The sequence below is a fragment of the Falco naumanni genome, chromosome Z (genome assembly GCF_017639655.2).
Source record: "Falco naumanni isolate bFalNau1 chromosome Z, bFalNau1.pat, whole genome shotgun sequence".
In the NCBI taxonomy this organism is placed as follows: domain Eukaryota; kingdom Metazoa; phylum Chordata; class Aves; order Falconiformes; family Falconidae; genus Falco; species Falco naumanni.
Genome location: NC_054080.1, coordinates 57915605 through 57932963, shown reverse-complemented (window position 1 = coordinate 57932963; position 17359 = coordinate 57915605). Strand labels below are relative to the sequence as shown.

Genomic DNA, 17359 nt, shown 5'->3' with positions numbered 1-17359 from the left:
GAAGGAAAAGATAGTAAAGGGATTAAAAGATGCTTGCTCTCTAGTTCTCTTGAGATGTACAGAATTTAAATCGACAGCTAAAGCACTTCCATACTCTTTTTATCTGGGCTCAGTGCTGCATCTATCCTTTCAGTCACAACATTACATCTGATGAAGACTGAATTTTCTTTTCATGAACCACAGATGTCAGGTCAGATATGCATACTATTTTGCTCACTTCCATCAGGACATTTAGCATAGGAAAATCCTGCTTTATGTGCCTGAGGAAAAACTTCAAATCGTTCTATCACTCCATTTCTGAACAACACACAAACGCCCACCGTCATGTTTTTTTTATTAGCATCAAAATTGAAACATGGAAGCTACATGATCTGATTTAAAATGTGGTTTCACACAAACAACTTCAACAATTGCTTATTGTGGAGGAGGTGAGAAGACATTTTATTTGAACCTGGCTTCTAAGAGATGCTAACAGCAGTTCAGTTTGCCATCAAATATTGCACTATTCTAACAATAGATTTGACCTAAGTGGTTTAACAGCCTGATAGCCCTGTTGCTTCTGATTTAAAAATTTTGCAAGGGTCTTCTTTGAACTTGGAATCTGGAAAAGCATGTCCTCCAGCGTGCACATGGTTATCTGTCCTGAAGCTTGTAGTTTCATGTAAGTATCTCCTAATTTGGCAGAAAGGTCAGGGGTTTCTTCCATCTTTTCTCTAACCATAGCCAGCTAAGGAGGAGAAAATGACACTGTTACAGTTAGCAAAGGAAAATTTCATTCAACCACCATACTGAAGACCAGCAATCATTCAAACAACAAAAAAAAGTACACTAAGATACGTGGTTAATGCAATGACTCATAAGAAGAGGATTTGATGCAGCACACATTTTATATCACCAGACAATGGTGGAAATACACTTGATACCTATTAGAGTTTATTAGATTTAAAACTTCCTCAAAGTTGCATAGTCCTATTTTCAGTCCTAGTACAGACTAAGACAATTATTTTCTATTTAAATCCAGGAAACTTAATTGCTTCCTGGAATCTACTTTCCAGATCAGCACAATTCTAATTATTATTATGTACCACACTATATGTACAAGAAGTCAGACTATGTAACACTGAGAAGTTCTGTATGCCATACACAAGAGCACAAGCTCAAGTATAAGTAAATTCCTTAAAAACTTTACTGATCAATAACATTTTGTGGAATGAATGGGTTAGCGCTAATGTTTAGTCTTCTTAGGAACGGTCACAAATTTGCCAAAAAAAATCAAAACACAACACTGACACAAGCAACATTTCTTGCAATAAATTTACAAAATTAAATGCTGATTAAATTTTTTTCTTTTCAACATAGCAGTTAATATACATGGGCTACATTTTGAAAGATACACCCTCCTTCTATGGCGTTTGTTATTTTACATATCAGTTATTCATTTTGTTTAATAGGCAGCAGTGAAAGGCTAAGTATTTAATTATTAACACAGTCTTAAAATATCATGTTCCGTAGACATGTTCAAGACCAATATACCAGTAAGTTTCAGGAAAAGCCACAGCAATGCTGCCAAGCTGAAACTACATATAGCACATATGTGCTCTGAAGGAAGCCTTCTTGGTGATCAATACTGTCAAAACTATTTTTTTACAGTAAAATATAGTAAAATAGAAAAGCTATGATTTCCCATATCACACTTCCCTCTATAGCATAACAGGTTTTTGCAAATATTAGCAACCTCACAATACTGCTGTGATCAGAATTTTAATCTCATCTTTACATCAAATGACAATAGCACAGAAGGCAAGGGATTATTTAATGCCACTAGGGAACGCTTCATCTACATTCAGATGAAATTTGAGCTTATAAAAGCAATATCCACAATAAAAAAAAGAAAGTGGACAGCTAAGTGCTTTGTCCAACAGTGCAGAAAGCCAGCCAGCTGCTTTGGCATCTGAATGCATCAGAACCCAAACAACTTTAGTAGGGTGAACTCAGGCACCTGAAGTTCTGTAGCTGAACCACCATCATCACGGCTCAGCTGAGCACCGTGGACCTCCTCTTACTATGGTATACTTACCACCTGCTCAGAAAACTTGATCTTTTTCACAAAGGGAGGAGTATCTTCTTCCACTGCTGCTTCTAATGTCTTTATTACTTCTTCTAGCAAACCAGATCTGAGCTGGACAAGAACCTTAAAAATAAAACAAACCATACCACACAAATAGCACTTCTCAACAGAATGCAATTTTTTTTTAAAAAAAAGTGTTTGAGGAAGACATGAAGCAAAGCAGGACAAAATACATTTCTAGATGCTGTGCTGATGAAAATCCACTAATCACAAATAAAGCAGAAGGAATGATCAGTTTCCACAGAGGTTTGGGGTTTTGTCACAGATGGGACCTGCAAAGGAAGGGTAAGCCTGGAGGCAGAGCTCCTCTGATGGAGCTGCATTAGCTGTTCTTAAATAAAGTGGGTTTTTCTATAGCTTAGAGAAGTCACTTACAGGGCACATGCAGTGTTTTCTGCAGGTTTCACTTTTTCTCAGGTTGTAGGCCATGCAATTAAAGAAAAAAATTGTTGTATGTACATATGTGGTTAAGGTTCGTAGGGCTGAAGGAGGTCTGAAGTGGGCAGGGCACACCTAAGCAAGGCATTTACTTGGAGCTGTGTTTTTTGAAATCTCTTACAGTGAGAAAGCAAAAAGCTACAATGACATAATTAAAAAATGTTCATAGGCCTATACTCAAAGAGGTAGGACTGGTCTACTGTCCATTCCCATCTATGGTAAGAAGTGATCTTAAATAATGGGGGGAGCATGTTAACAATTCAGAATGTAACTCATGCAACTGACAGAAATTGTGGGTTGGCTCAAAAAACAAGCTCGGGAACAGTACTGATACATGCCTGTGCTACTTAGAAGCTGGCCTTCTCTTACTTTGCACGTGGGAGTCTTTTGTCCAGCATAGCATACTTCTTTGCAAGATTCTACTACAAAGTAAGCATACTTACTTTAAGATTACTGTATAGTTTGCTCTCTGTTTTCATTATCTGGGAACAATACAATTTGGCTTGCACTACATCATTCTAGGAAGGAATTATAAATAATAAAAAAATATGGTTACACATGTGACACACTTCCACAATACAAGTTCAAGAAAAACAGTAGTCATTCACGATTTTTCAAGGAATCACAAACTAGCATCTAGAACCCCTTCAACAAGACCCATAAACTCCAAACAGCATCCAGCCTGTCAAAGGAATAGCCCACACTGGAGTTCCCATATCATCCAGCTCCTTAGCACATCAGGCAGTGCTCCCTGCCTCAGATCAGCAGGGAAAGGAAGCATGTAACCAACACCGAACATGACATCACCTAAAAGAGAAAAGATGTACACGCATGCTCGGTTTGGCACATATCAGAGTACTTGAATGAAGTGCAGCATATGCTAATGTGGGTATTTGTCTGCCCAGCACTTTTAACATTTTGGGCATACACATTCACAGTACTGTATCTATGCCATCAACTGATTTGTATACACAGTAAATGTTACAGTGACATTTACTAGACCAAGCACTGTTACTTGGGATCAAGAAACATCTCACCGCAAGATGTACTGTCAAAGAACATGCAGCTTAACGAACAGTAAAGTGTAATGTGGGGCATTATTCTGTTTGCAAAACAAGAATTTTAACTGATTTTTGCATAAAACAACAGCATCAAGGATATTTCAAGTTGTTTCAGACACAGAGATTTTGTTTTTTAACCTCAACGCCAATGAGAAGCCCTGTCATGCCATCATGCACACAAATAAATTAATTTCAACGATGCTATTGTTCAGTGCCTCTGTTCAAAGAGACAGTGCAAAAAAACCGAGAGCGCATAAGAAAATTTTAGCAATTCTACTTCATTCATTCAAATACTTGAACAACATCAAAATGTTAGCTCTTACAGTGCCTCTGACCTCTCTTCAGACATGAAACAGAGAAGGTTCAGAATTTCCTCAAGCTGTATACACACAGATTAACAACAGAGGAAATGCTAGACTTTAGAACTTCCCAACTTATTCGCCTGCTCAGTCTTTCACCCTGTACTGCCTCAGAGCCTCTTCATATCAGTGCTTAGGTACATGAGGTATATGAACACCTTCCCCTGAAGAAACATGTGGAGAATGACAGGCCATCTCCCAGGCAGTAGGGCAATACCCATCACAGCCTTTGAGTTTGCCTCCCAAGATAAACATTTTAATGAGATGATTGTGCAAACATTTTAAACTGTCATTTTAATTATATTTGAAGGAAAGCATCACTAAAAAGCAGTATCTGCAGGACTTGGCCCATGGTTACATCTAACCTGCTGGCCCAACTCTTATTTTCTAAAAATATTCTACATGGCATTGTCACTAGCACAAAATGCCTGTGCATTAGACTCAAGACATATGTTTAGATTTAAGAACTTCCACATTCACTTCCACATGTAGGATTTGTCTATAATCCTACTCTTTTGAGGGTCTACAAGTTCTAGTACTTGAAGTTATTACATAGATCAGTTATGCTTCCTCTGTGTTAGCTTCCTTTCATTGAGTACCTTACTACAATAAAACTCTAAGAGATGCAGGCGCAAACCAAACAAAAGGTACCGTACCCGCTTCAGAGCAGTTGCCACAGCAAAGCAGTACACTCGCGGTGGTAATGTTTCACCTTTTAGCTGTGCTTCTTCAAGCAGTTTCGCACAGATTTTGCAAGAATCCAGGTTGTCCTGCACAGAAATTTCAAATCTAAGTTGCACTTGTTATTCTTGTTACCTGAAAGGACTGTAGGCAATTGCAATCACATTAAGAAGGCATTAAGAAGTCAACATACCCTAAGATAACCAAAGTAATCCATATCTGAACCCAACCAAGCAGATTCTGTGTAGTACTTCTTGAAAAACACATCAAAATAAGATATTCAAAGCCAGAGAGTTCAAAAGGGAGTAAAAATAACTTACATTATTTTAGCAACGACACCTTACCCTAACTGTTTTGGCTTCTACAAGAGATAAAACAACCCTAGCAGCATGCTAAAACCAGAAGACACTTGCCTTTGCACTTTGCAATGACTCCCAAATCAGGAAGAAAGCTGACTTTTTGTCCTTACTTTATTCTAAAAGCTACATTTGATAGTTAATAAAAATCAATGGTTTCGAAACACTGAATTACTCAGCACCATTACACTACAGAAATCTGTGTATATGCAAATTTGAATGTTCAGCAATTTTTAGCCTCTCTTGCAGATTAAATCTTGCAAGACATTTCCAAATTATATATTCTAATATGATAACTTAGACATTTGCCAGAAATGCACACAGCTTCCATTATTGCTGGCACTATTTTCAATAGAAGTCTATCATAAAAGCCAATGACCTGCGTGTTTTCTCACATATCACCAACTCTCAAAAGCAATGCTCCTCACACTGGAAATTATGATTTGAGCTGACTGGACCCCAAACAAAAATACGTGTCAAACTTAAAAGCTGGCAGCAAGAAGGTTTTGTAACAACTGCTACCACCAATATGGATAAGAGTCTCCATATTCCTTCCTGCTAATTAGTGTTGATTTCAGTTCCTACTGTTCAAAGTGTCATTCCGGCAAAATACTTGCCATGATTTAAGGGACAGGGTCATCCTTTGGGTGTTCAAGGAATGCTTTTCCATGCCACTGCTGCATGGTCTGCACAGCTTGTAAAAATACCTTTTAAACCACACAAAAAACCTGTGACTTAAAACATGTTCTTTGACAATTCAGAAACGTTCTGACCACCAGAAGATTGATTATTACATAAATATTTTGTTGTCATCAAAAGGCCTGTATCCTTTTCCTGCACTAAAAGAAGGACCATTTGTTACCTTAGAGGACAGCAGTGCCTTACAATGATTTAAAACATTCCAGAAGAATTTTAGAGTTGACCTCTAAAACACTTCTGTACAAAGATGAAACATTTAATTCCTTTGTTTCTGCACTAAAAATAATATAAGCTTTAAGCCTTGTGTACATTCTTCTGCACCGGTCTCCAGCACAGCTATTCAAAAGCAACCAAGAATTAACCTAGTAAAAATCCAGCACTGCTCTTAATGATACCAGCACCATTATTTCCAGTATTTAGGTAGTGCACCTTGAAGATATTTCCATTCAAGTTTTTTTTTTTTCCTGAAGTTTCTTGTGTTGCATCATGAGTAAATACACCTTTGAGCTTCATGGTTTCTCCTTCTACAACTAACAACTGAATCAACAAAGTAAGCTTTTGAAAGAGCTCCACCTAATCTTCTCCAGTGCTTAAAGAGTTACTACAGCTTATTCCCTGATGGACAGTATTTTATTTTAATAAAAAAAAACCCACAAATTTATTGTGGCTGTTAAAACAACAGGGTGACAGTTTAGAATCATTCCGCCTCTATTTTTATCGATTTGCTAAAAAAGTAATGATGGGCCATATTCTCTATTGAAAACATGGGTAGAGTGAGAAGCAGTAGAAAACAGAAGTCTCAAGGACCTCTTCCCATTGCACAGGCCATGGATCGAAGACTTCTGACAGTAGGCCATGGAAATAAGCTGAGAGACCGTAACCATCAATCTCTAGCTGTTTTTACTGGCAGACAATTTCCACAGCTTGCTCTCAGCTCTGTCTACTACCCCACTTTCAAACACCAAAGCCACACGGCTGTTTCTATTTCCCCTGACCTAAAGGCAGCCCTGACTCATTAGAACTGAGAATTTCAGAAGCACCACACCAACTACTGCTGAGTTACCATTTTAGGCCAACTCATTCTTATCACGTATGTACTCGATTCCATTGTATGGTCAACTGAGAAGTCTGAGGAAGTTCAGAGGTGTATTTTTTCTCAGGTAGTGTCTTGCTTTCTAAAAACAGGGAAATTGAAGAAGAGTTTCCTTCTAAGTTTTGGAAGGGCCTATGTTAGTATTTCAAATCACAGAATTGATCCACATCTGGAGAGGAAGATCAAAATAAAAAAGTTTGTAGGTCTCACTTTGCCACAAAAGGGAAACAGCTCCAAGGAAACACTCGTAGAACACACGTAGCCTAGTTTCTTACTGTGTCTATGCTCTTTTTTCACTAAGCTAAAAACACAGTTAAACTTGAGGGGCTGCCTGTTTCTCACTGAAAGCATTAGTTTAGGTTTCTTTTATCTACTCAGCTGCCCATTTTCATTAGGCATGTAGGAACAGCCTACTTCTAAGAATTATAATCCTTGTCAAATTTTAGTGCAATAACAGAAAGGGCGCAAGGTTATTTGGAGGGCGAGGGGAGAAATGGATGGAAGATGTTTGACAAACAGAATATATATATATGCCTTGCCTCTTAAGGAAGTCAGGCTATAAAACCAATATTGAGGCTGAAGCACAGAGTATAGTCTGAAGAGATGCAAAGATCCCAGAGAAAGAACACTATCAGCTAATCAAAGGCTGTATCAAATTGTCCCTTCGTGCTTATGTCCATGTAATTTTTTTGAGATTTGCTTTGCAACATTAGTTTGCATGGGAGGCTATATTATGTGCACTGTATCATGCAAAATGAAGCAAGTATGTCTAAAATGTTTGCAGCAGGTAAGAAATCATGACTGGGAACATACATAAATTTTAAAATCCAAAAAGAAGGAAGACACAGAGAAGGCATTTCAAGTAGTTTTTCATAATGTAATATGAAAATACTTACCAGCTTGTAGCATATTGCAAATGCAAGTAGGTAGGTTTCTTTGTTGAATGGTATACCTTGTTTTTTCATTTCTACCAGAATTTCCAAGGCACCTATCAAAAATATATTAGTGTTACTCTCTTCACAAATTTAAGGCTGTACATTTAGTAACTGAAAAAAAAAATTTTTCAACATAGTATGAGCTCAGTAATTCTATTTTAAAGTAAGAATGTAAACTGAAATCTGTTTATTGTTTAGGAAGTTAATACATTTTTAGAAGTTTAATTTAGGGTCAGTTGGACATAAATATTTCTTCCCAGCCTGGAGATTTTCTATCTACATTTGCGTCTGGCTTGTTCTATAATTTTCATACAAATCTAAAAATCAGATACTTGACAAAGCCACTGCCATTCTTCCTAGCTGCTCAGGAAGCAAGCTTGATCAAAGCTTCCACCATTTTAGGTAAACTAACAGCTCCTCAGTACACACACCGTACCACAACACTGCCTTTAGGCTCTGATCTAATTATTTTTACAGTAGATCAGTCTCAACTTTTAGGACAACTATTGGACTTAAATTTGCCACACGTCAAGAGACAAAGAGCTGCGTGTTCAACAAAATTCAAATTAAGGGATTTGCTTGAAAAGCTTACTCCATACTCAATTTAAGATTCTCTCATGAAAAGTCTTTTGAGTCAGGTCAGATAATTCACCCTTACCCTCACAAAGGGCCAAACTGATGTGAAGCATTTGACCTAAATATTGCAGTAGCTACTCTGTGTGGGCACACTAGTAAGACAGATCAAGAACATCTGGTTTTGTTATCAAATGAAAAGGGGTACGCTTCCCTGCTTTGACACAAATGCAGAACTGCCAAGAAACCTGTTGAAGAACTTACTGTTCTAAAGTCCACGTAAACCAAACTTTGAATAAAGAAAATAAAAAGCTATAGGAAATTACAAACCAAAGAGAAGTTAAGCCTTCAGAGAAGAGGGTTTAGGAAACAAGCCTCCCTGGACAATCACAACTCTGTGCAACTAAGAATGGTAAGAATAGCATTGGAAGTATAAAACAAATACAGCCCTCTGTTTTTATTACACACTACAGTACAGCTCATTTACATGATGTTTGGCCTTCTAAACCCATAAACCCATCAGCAATGTTCATGAAAAATATATATATTTATATACACACAGACTTACAGTGAGAAGCATCCTTCTCAAAATGCATTTGCCTTACAAACACAATACTTACTTTCAAAATCGCCCTTTTTAAACAACATAGTCATCAAAATATGGAATGATGTACTTTCTGAGAAAAAACCACGCAAATTCTGGAGAAGAAACATACAGAGGAAGTGTAAAGAAAGCTAGGACAGTGAGCATTTTTCCCATGCACAGCGTCTAGCAGGTCTTCCTGCTGGAGTAAGCCCCATCTTCACAAGTTCAACATTTAATTCCACGGGTTCCCTGACTGTCACTCTGTCAAGTGACTTCTCAAATACCAGTGACTCAATATGGTCAAAAGCTTACTAAAATGAAACAGAAATTTCCCAGAGATTCCCACTATGATTTTTTTTTAATGACAGATTGTGACCTCTACGTTAAAGAAAGCAGAAGTCAACTAATGGCAACTCCAAAAGCTCAGCAGAAATACAGCTTGCAGCTGATGAACAGTATCTTTGGGGTAAAATACCACCATCATGAAACTGAAAGCATTTTTTTGCTAATCACAGTATCAAATGATGAACAGATCAACACAAGGAATGGAGTGATGACAAACAGAGTAGGAGAAGAAAGCGCAAGTATATTTTACATTCCATTCCAATTTCACTGTGTGTTGGAAACAGCCAAATAAAATGCCAGAGGCATTAAGTGTAAATTTCTACAGTGGAGTCTGAAGAAGCGGTACTGTACTTACTATTCATCAGTTACTAAGTCCTGCAAGTACTGCAGGACCTGTCTTAATGACATAAACATCAATCAAAAAAACCCCCAACAAAATCCAAACCAAAACAAAAAACACACATACTCTTACACGTGCCTAATTTAAGAATAGTAGCCCAAGTACTCCCATTTCTGGCTAAGCATATCTTGTGCCTTAAAGAATTAACATCATAGAGATGACTTTGCACTGTCTGACAGAGATTTTCGAAGACATAACTTTTTTGCACAGAATTTTTTTATCATACACTAAGCATGATTAGTATCTTGTCATAATAGCACACACAGCATTTTACAGATGTTCAAAAACCAGTCCTTAAGTTTCTTCAGCACTAAAATGGCCAAGTTCCTGAGCTGATGAATATTATACAGAGTTCAGAGGGAGTTTCAGTACAGAGTAACGTGATAAATCTGTTGGTGCAAATAACCCAAGGGATTTCAGAGGACTACTACATAAAATCTCAGAAGTATTCATTTCCAAGAATGATCTAATGCAACACAGGATGCAGGAAAACATGCATCACCTGTGTTCATTCAAGGACTTATTTTTTAATCAGTACTTTTTATTCAAATTATGCAAATATACATAAATACAATAATAAAGTTATCAGTCAAACTAGCATTTAATTTTAATTACTTTTTTGCTATTTTTAAAACACAAACCATGCAATCTGTATACTAACATTAATGTCATAGACATCCTTACTACTGCAACATGCATATTTCTAGTCTGCAAGCTCATACAAGGCTCATGTGTAGCATACCAATTAGTCATACTGGACTAATAATAATGACAATAGTATCTTCAAAATACATTGGGGAATTACCTGATCTTTAATAAGTTCTACTGCAGGCCTTTCAAGGTCCAGCTCATAACATAGCCTCATAAAGAGGGGCCCAAATTTAAAATTATGTAAGGCTGTGATTCCATTCTGTTCGTGGTACCTATTGGAAAGATTAGAAAAAGTTAATCACACAAGGGCATGAAATCTGTCAAGAGAAAAAAGCTTTAAACAGACAGAAAGATCTGTATGGGCAATGACAGTTCTCCATCTCCACCAGCCAATGACATTTAGATAACAAAAGGTTAATTTTATGGAAAAAATATTGTTTTGATTAAAAGAATAAATTAACTAGCAATATGCAATATCGTCTATTTCCAATGAAGTAACCTGCATTGGATTAGTAATAGAATGGGATCTCTGCCATGAAAATTCCCAGCTACTTTACCTTCTGTACACACAGTAATAGCACAAGAAGTTTCAACAGTCTATATTAGCAGCAGTACCTGCTAAAATACCTCGCTTTTTCTCTCCTACACTAAAAAATAAATAAAAAGATAAAAATACGGATAAAAATTTCATTTCTTTCTCTGTAGCTCCTACACTGTAATTGCTGGGAAGGCTTTCATTCACAAAACCTCCTGACCTGCCACTGCTGGGTCCAGACCAGTTTATAACCAGGCGTGTCTCAGCTGGAAAATGCCACTGAAGACTACTCTCTCAGCTGCGAGATGACATTTCTATGTGGCTCCCCATTCATCTGCATACAATAGGACACCACTTTGCTCCTGCAGCTTGACTCTCCTTTGATCTGAATCTTTGAAGGTATGGAAGATCCCGAGTAAATGAAAATACAGCCATAATTTAAGGGATTAACTATGTATATAGCAACTGAATTAGGGCAAGCTCTCAACTGCAGACATCACCTGATAATCTACCAAAAGCAAAAAAATAAAGACAGAAAAGAGTTTTACCTGGATTGTTAAAAATACCTGTAAATAACTTTTCTGGCTAGTTCCACATCAGATGAAGTCTGACATAAATGCAGTAAATTTTTTAATTCATTTTTGAGAATCATTCCATTTTGCTTTAGTTTTTCTTTAATACTTTTAAAATATGGATCTGAAAATAAAAAACATTATAGCAGCAGTCTATAGACAATTCCATTACCCGTGTTGCATACCTGGTACCTGAAACATGGAGATTGAATGAAGCAGAAGACTTGGTTTTCTCACCAAGAAAAGTGCATAAAGCTTCTCACAGACAAGCATGCCTAGGTGTCCCCATGAAGTCATCTCAGACTTGGAAAACCAAGCAGTTGCTTACTGTGACTTATTTCATTGTGTATGTTATGGAACACATCAGGTAATTAAAAAAATTTAAAGAGGAAGGAAGTTTTGTTAAGTGACATTTTCTGCCTTAGGTTCTTACTGTAAAAAGCAAGCAAGCAAGCAGAACTCACTCAGCATTCAAATTGCCATAAGAACTTCTACTCAACACTAGTCTTACAGAAGATTTAAGATCACAACTGATGCAAACACAAAGTCTCCTACATAACCTTTTATTTCTACATGTAGCCATAAACTTAAGAGTTGCTTCCCTTCCCATGCAAAAAAGAGGTTTCTCTCTCCAGCAGTTTTTCCTAAGACAAAACAAGCACAAAGGTAAGTCCTTCATTTGGCGATCTCAAGCCTCTGATTCAGACATACACAAGATTAAAATCACGTGTATCATGTCTTGGGCTGGGAAGTGAACTTTTTTGTAGCAGCTGCTGAGTCACCACTGTTTGCAAGCTAGTAACCTACACAACAGGTGCCACGTAAACACCCCAGTGAACAATATATTCAGCTACTGGATGCGTATCTGTTGCTACATGCAAATACAGGTCCTTACTTAAGACTCGAGATGCAGTGCTGACTCCTGTGAAGTCAGAAGCATGGACATACATAAGTATACCTATGTAATAGTTGGGATGTGTTCAAAGTTGTGCAGAAATTTAAAAAACATCTGGGATCTGAACTGTATTTGTATTACTGTAGGTAACTAACTGCTGTAGTTAACAGTATAACTGTTACAGTTAATAGTTGCATTATAACTATCACAAATAGTAGCCATTACATATTCTGGGTAAGTTACTGCTTTTTCCACTTCTAAACGATGTTTATTACTAGCCCTAATTACTTATTTTCATCTTTCAACTGTAGGTAACTTTCACTGCTGTAGTTATAACTATTAACAGTTAATAGTTGCATTGTAACTATACTAAATAATAGCTATTATATATTCTGTGTAAGTTATTATTGCTTTTTCAATTTCTAAACCAAGTTTATTATTAACCCTAATTACTTACTCTCATTTTTCAATTATTAGACTAAACACTGAGTACAGAAACCATGCACACATACACACAAATAGGTGCTTAGCACATTTTCATCAGTTCTCAGAGGCTACCATTTGTACAAAACAAAACCTGTGATCTGTAAAGCCAAGTTATTTGGCTTTTACACACCTGTTTTAGCAAGAGTGATTGACTCATAGCAATAAATTCAATGCATCTCAAGTACAGGATGAATAAGCCCCAATATAAGTACAACATCATCACAGCAAAATGTAATAATTTTATCACTTTACCACTGCCCAAATTAAATTCTACTTTTACTTAATATCAAAGAACTGTCACGTTGACTTTATCTCCCTCTCTGTTTCAGAAGACTGGTTTATATAAAACTAAATTTGATTATTTGTCTCTCCCTTGCAACACAAAAAATTAAAATTAACTACAGCCTTTGGAACGATTGCCAATTTGTATCACTAGAATGGCTGCACATAATTAAACAGGTGCAGGAAATGGAGTTTTACCTAACCTTTCTTATTACATATTAAGGGCAGATTTATGTTTATATTTATATATTATTTTCCTTAAAGAAAAGAATATGTATATATTTAAAACAGCATGACAAAGCCTCCATAAGAAAAAAAATCCATGGATCTTGCTCATTCATTAGTTTGGAAAACCTGATTTTTTTTGTTTTTCATATTCTGAATAAGCATATGTCATCTGGAATTGAATGTACAACTGAAAATTTAGGTTAGGTAAAAGGAAAAAAATCCAAAAAAATAAACTAAGTAATTTTACAGAGCGGATTAAGAGAGTTACTGGCATAGGATTTCCCTGGATAGTTAAGTAGCTACTAAGCTTTGTATTATCTTTCTCTGATGATGATGTATTTGAAGCAACATTTATAGACTGAAACAGTATTTTCTATTAGACTATCTGACAAAATTGGAAAAGCAAGGACACAAAGATTTCAGGTCTTATGTAAACACCCTGCGTACTTGAAAGTTTTTTTCCAACACAGCATAACCAATATTGTTTCATTCCACAAAGTCTTAGATCTTCCAATTTTAACAACAAAAAATCTGCAAGAATAGGGCAAAAGCTCTTGCTTTAAATGGGGTCAATTGGTGTCATGTTATAATGACTCTGTCTTGCTTCCAAGGACTCTTGCTAAAATTGAGAGTGCTGATTATGAAGTAAGTACTAATACCTTTATTGCCGTGAACTTCATTTCTAATTGCCACTTTCATCTGCTGAAATTCTTGTAACTTTATATCATCTGCTGTTAGCAGGTATCGCTTCCCTACCATAAGAAAGAAAAAGGAAGGTTGAGTTTTATGTCACACTGTTTTAATACAACTGAACTTTGCATTTATGAATTACTGCTGTTAATCACTGTGTGATGCTGGACCACGGGCAGCATCACGCTAAAAAAAAAAAGACTGCCAATATTGCAGTTGTTCATGTAGTTGACAAAAGAACCCAAGCGTTATGTCACAGCTTTCCAGAGTTAAAAAGATGAAGTATATGTTTATTGGATGTGAATAAGAAAAAAACTAGAAACACCATTCCTCTCCACCTAGCCCAGGTACAAAAGGATTCTGTACAAGAATAAGGTCTTTCTCCAGGTCTTTCTCCCCTTTCGTGCTTTTATAGTGATTTATCTTGTCATCTCTTTATTCACCACATTCATTAGTTGCACAGTTTCCTTTCCTCACATGTGATGTCCTCATTATTGCAGAATGCATCATTCTGGAAGCTCCAAACACAGCAGGAAGACAAAAGGAAAAAACCACAAAGCTTATTATTTCAAATGTAGCAACAGTCAAGAGACCTAGTAAAGTTCTGATGCAGTACAGGTATCAGAGGTGAGACAGTCATTGAGTCTAGAATCTAAAAATTAACTTTGGGTGCTGACCTCAACTGTACTGTGTTGTAAGCTCCTTTAACAAAAGTGTCACGCAAATGCTATTTGTGAAGTTTCTACTGTTGTAAACCCAGTTCTCCAGCAGATTTTTATTTGCAACCAGTGCTTTTCTAACAGTGTCACAGTAATAGTTTACATTGTCACTATCTAATCTTCTAATTTTTTGGCTTCTTAAGACTGATTCTAATCATGACAGGAAAAGAGCAAGTACTGACCTGAGTTAGGTTATTTATTGTCCTTCTGCACCTCCCTAGCAAACGTAACAGGCCGTGCAAACAAAAACACTTGCTTTCTATGCAAGTGAAGCATGCTAATGACACACTTCATAAAATATGAAGAAAAAAATCCATTAAATAGCACCTTTAGCCATTAAATCTGACAGAAACAGTTTCAATGGTGAAACAAATACACTCCATCCAGCATAAAACTGGCCTGGATTACTCTGTCATTTACTTCCATGAAAATTCTCAGCTGATCTAAGACCGCAAGACCATCCCTGTCCCAAGCCTCTCCAGAGCTGATGTGGGAATTGTGCTGGTTCCTGGGGTTGGACAGGTACACCACGCCGCATGGACATGCAACAGTCACTGGCAGCGTCAGCAGAGAGCCTGGGGCAGCAGAATTTCATCCATTGTGAATTCAATTTGCTGAAATCTATTGCTGCCTTAAATTCATACCTTAGTGTGTTATAGAAACAAACGAGTGTAAAACCAAGTAAGAGAGCCCCCAAGGAAGAAGAAGGGAGATGGATATGATGGCTGGAGTGTGCAAGCGGTGCAGGTCATCCTGCAGAACTTAGCCCATCCAACCTGCTTTACCTCAGATGGGGTGCAGCCCTCTGAAAGGAAGGTCAGTGAAGAGTGCTGGGCAGACCACCATGCAGGGGGCACCTTCATGTGTCCAAGTGGTCTAACAGCATGTAGCCCAGCCAAACTTCATTGGCGTTGGCACAGAAGGCCATGAGCCTAGACGAGACTACAGTGGGGACCCCTCTACCACACACCTTTCCATGCACCCCTGGGCAAGGCGGCGCCTTCGAAAGGCCCCTGAAGCCCCGGCGCGGTGCTGGTGACAACCAGCAGGTGCAGCCCAGGGTCTGGATAACGTTGTCGTCCTCTCAAGAGTAAATATGCATTCACAAAGCGGTGTCTGTGCGGTTCTTTTAACGCCTGGTATCCAGCCAGCTGCAAGTCACGGGATACACCGCATACCGCTGCTGCCAGCCCTCCCCGCGGGTCAATCCTGCCGCACCAGCTCGGCCTGCCCCCCGCAGCACACACGGGCCCGCTCCGCACCCGCCGGCAGGCCCCGCCGCGGCCCCCGCCGCACCCCGCGCCCAGAGGGGCGCCCCCGCAGGCACTGCAGCTCCCGTCAAGCACAAGGCCGGCGGCGCTTGCCAGGCCTGCCGGGAGTTGTAGTGCTCCGGTCGGGCGCCCAGCCGGAGGCGGCCCGGGCCCCACCGCGCCGCCCGCTCCCGCCGCGCAGCCCGCGGTACCTCCAGACGCGCAGCCCCAGCAGCCCGCGGCGGGCGGGAGAACGGCCGAGCGCCACACCGCCCCCCGCACCATGCGCGGGCCGCGGCCGCCAAGCACCGCCGCCATCTTGTGCTCGGGCCCGCCGGCGGCGGCGGAGGGCGGAGCGCTCGCAGGCCTGACTCGGCCCGCCGCTCGCGTCCTTTCTCGGCGCCATGGCCGCCCCCGTGCTGCGGCGAGGCGTGCTCTGGAGCCGGAGGGCCCTCGGCGCTGCAGCAGGTCGGTGGTCCTTGGCGGGCGGCAGCCGGGCTCGCTGCGGCGGCGAGGCGGGGGTGGCGGGGCGCGCTGAGGGACGGCCCGGGGCGGCGGGGGACAGCCCTGGCGGGACGCGCCCACGAGGGGCCCTGGCTTCGGTGGCCGGCGCCGTGGGGAGCGTCAGCAGGGACGGGGTGCTGCGGGGGGACTTTTCCTTCGCCTTTGTACGGAGATAGAAAACCGGAGACGGCTCGGAGCGGGAGACTTTTCCTAGTTAAATTCTACCGTGTCGATTTCATAGCTTGGTACCTTCCCTTTTGGGCCATGGGACGGCACGCGGAGCTGTGTGGAGGCCGCCAAACGCGCGGCACTAAGCTTTCAGCAGAAACCTGGTAACGCAGGTGACACAAGTGCCACAAGACTGATGGTTTTCAAAAGCCGCCTTTCCAAAAAACCCGACCTTTGGGAGGAACTGAACGCCGTAATGTTTACTTGAAGTGTGGTGGTGATGGGTAACTTCATGGTGCATTTTCAGCATCCCCATGCAGAAATTTACCTCAGCGCTGCTTCCTGGTAGCTAAATGCCCGTGTCTCGGAACCGCCGCCCTGTCCTCTGGCACTGGAGCCGCTCGGCACTGACCCGGTGTGAAGAGCTCAGACTGACCTCAGTTGTCTGTGCTATAGAAAATAGTTCTTTAAAGCCTCGTGCTTGCTAGTGGTATCCTTAGCTGTCAACGAGCTTCCAGAAGTTTATCCAATAAAACCCCCAACCCAGATCTTTAGGGTGCCTCTTTTGTCGACATAGTGAAAAATAGCTTTGAACAACCAAACAAAAATATCTCTTTTTCTTATTTTCCAACTCTTTGGTGAAGCATTGTATGTATTTTCATATTCTGACTGTGAAATTCTGTGTACCAGGTCTTTTTGACAAATACGTGCAAAGATGTATAGAG

At 39.6% G+C, this 17359-nt stretch overlaps 2 protein-coding genes across 2 annotated transcripts in view; one reads left to right on the top strand and one right to left on the bottom strand.

Moving 5' to 3' along the window:
- Positions 1–317: 317 nt before the first annotated feature.
- On the bottom strand, positions 318–16322 carry PTCD2 (pentatricopeptide repeat domain 2). The gene is made up of 9 exons (XM_040578913.1): positions 16175–16322; positions 13963–14055; positions 11407–11536; positions 10460–10577; positions 8944–9022; positions 7712–7803; positions 3010–3084; positions 2078–2191; positions 318–727 (listed from the first exon to the last, which is right to left on the bottom strand). Exons 1-9 carry the CDS (start codon positions 16278–16280, stop codon positions 503–505), a joined length of 1032 nt encoding a protein of 343 aa, XP_040434847.1. The 5' UTR covers positions 16281–16322; the 3' UTR covers positions 318–502.
- Positions 16300–17359, top strand: part of MRPS27 (mitochondrial ribosomal protein S27) — a 46547-nt gene continuing 45487 nt past the window's right edge. Inside the window, exon 1 of the mRNA XM_040578912.1 lies at positions 16300–16430. Within this exon, the coding sequence (XP_040434846.1) occupies positions 16367–16430 (64 nt within the window). The 5' untranslated portion in view covers positions 16300–16366. The remainder of the gene's footprint in view (positions 16431–17359) is intronic.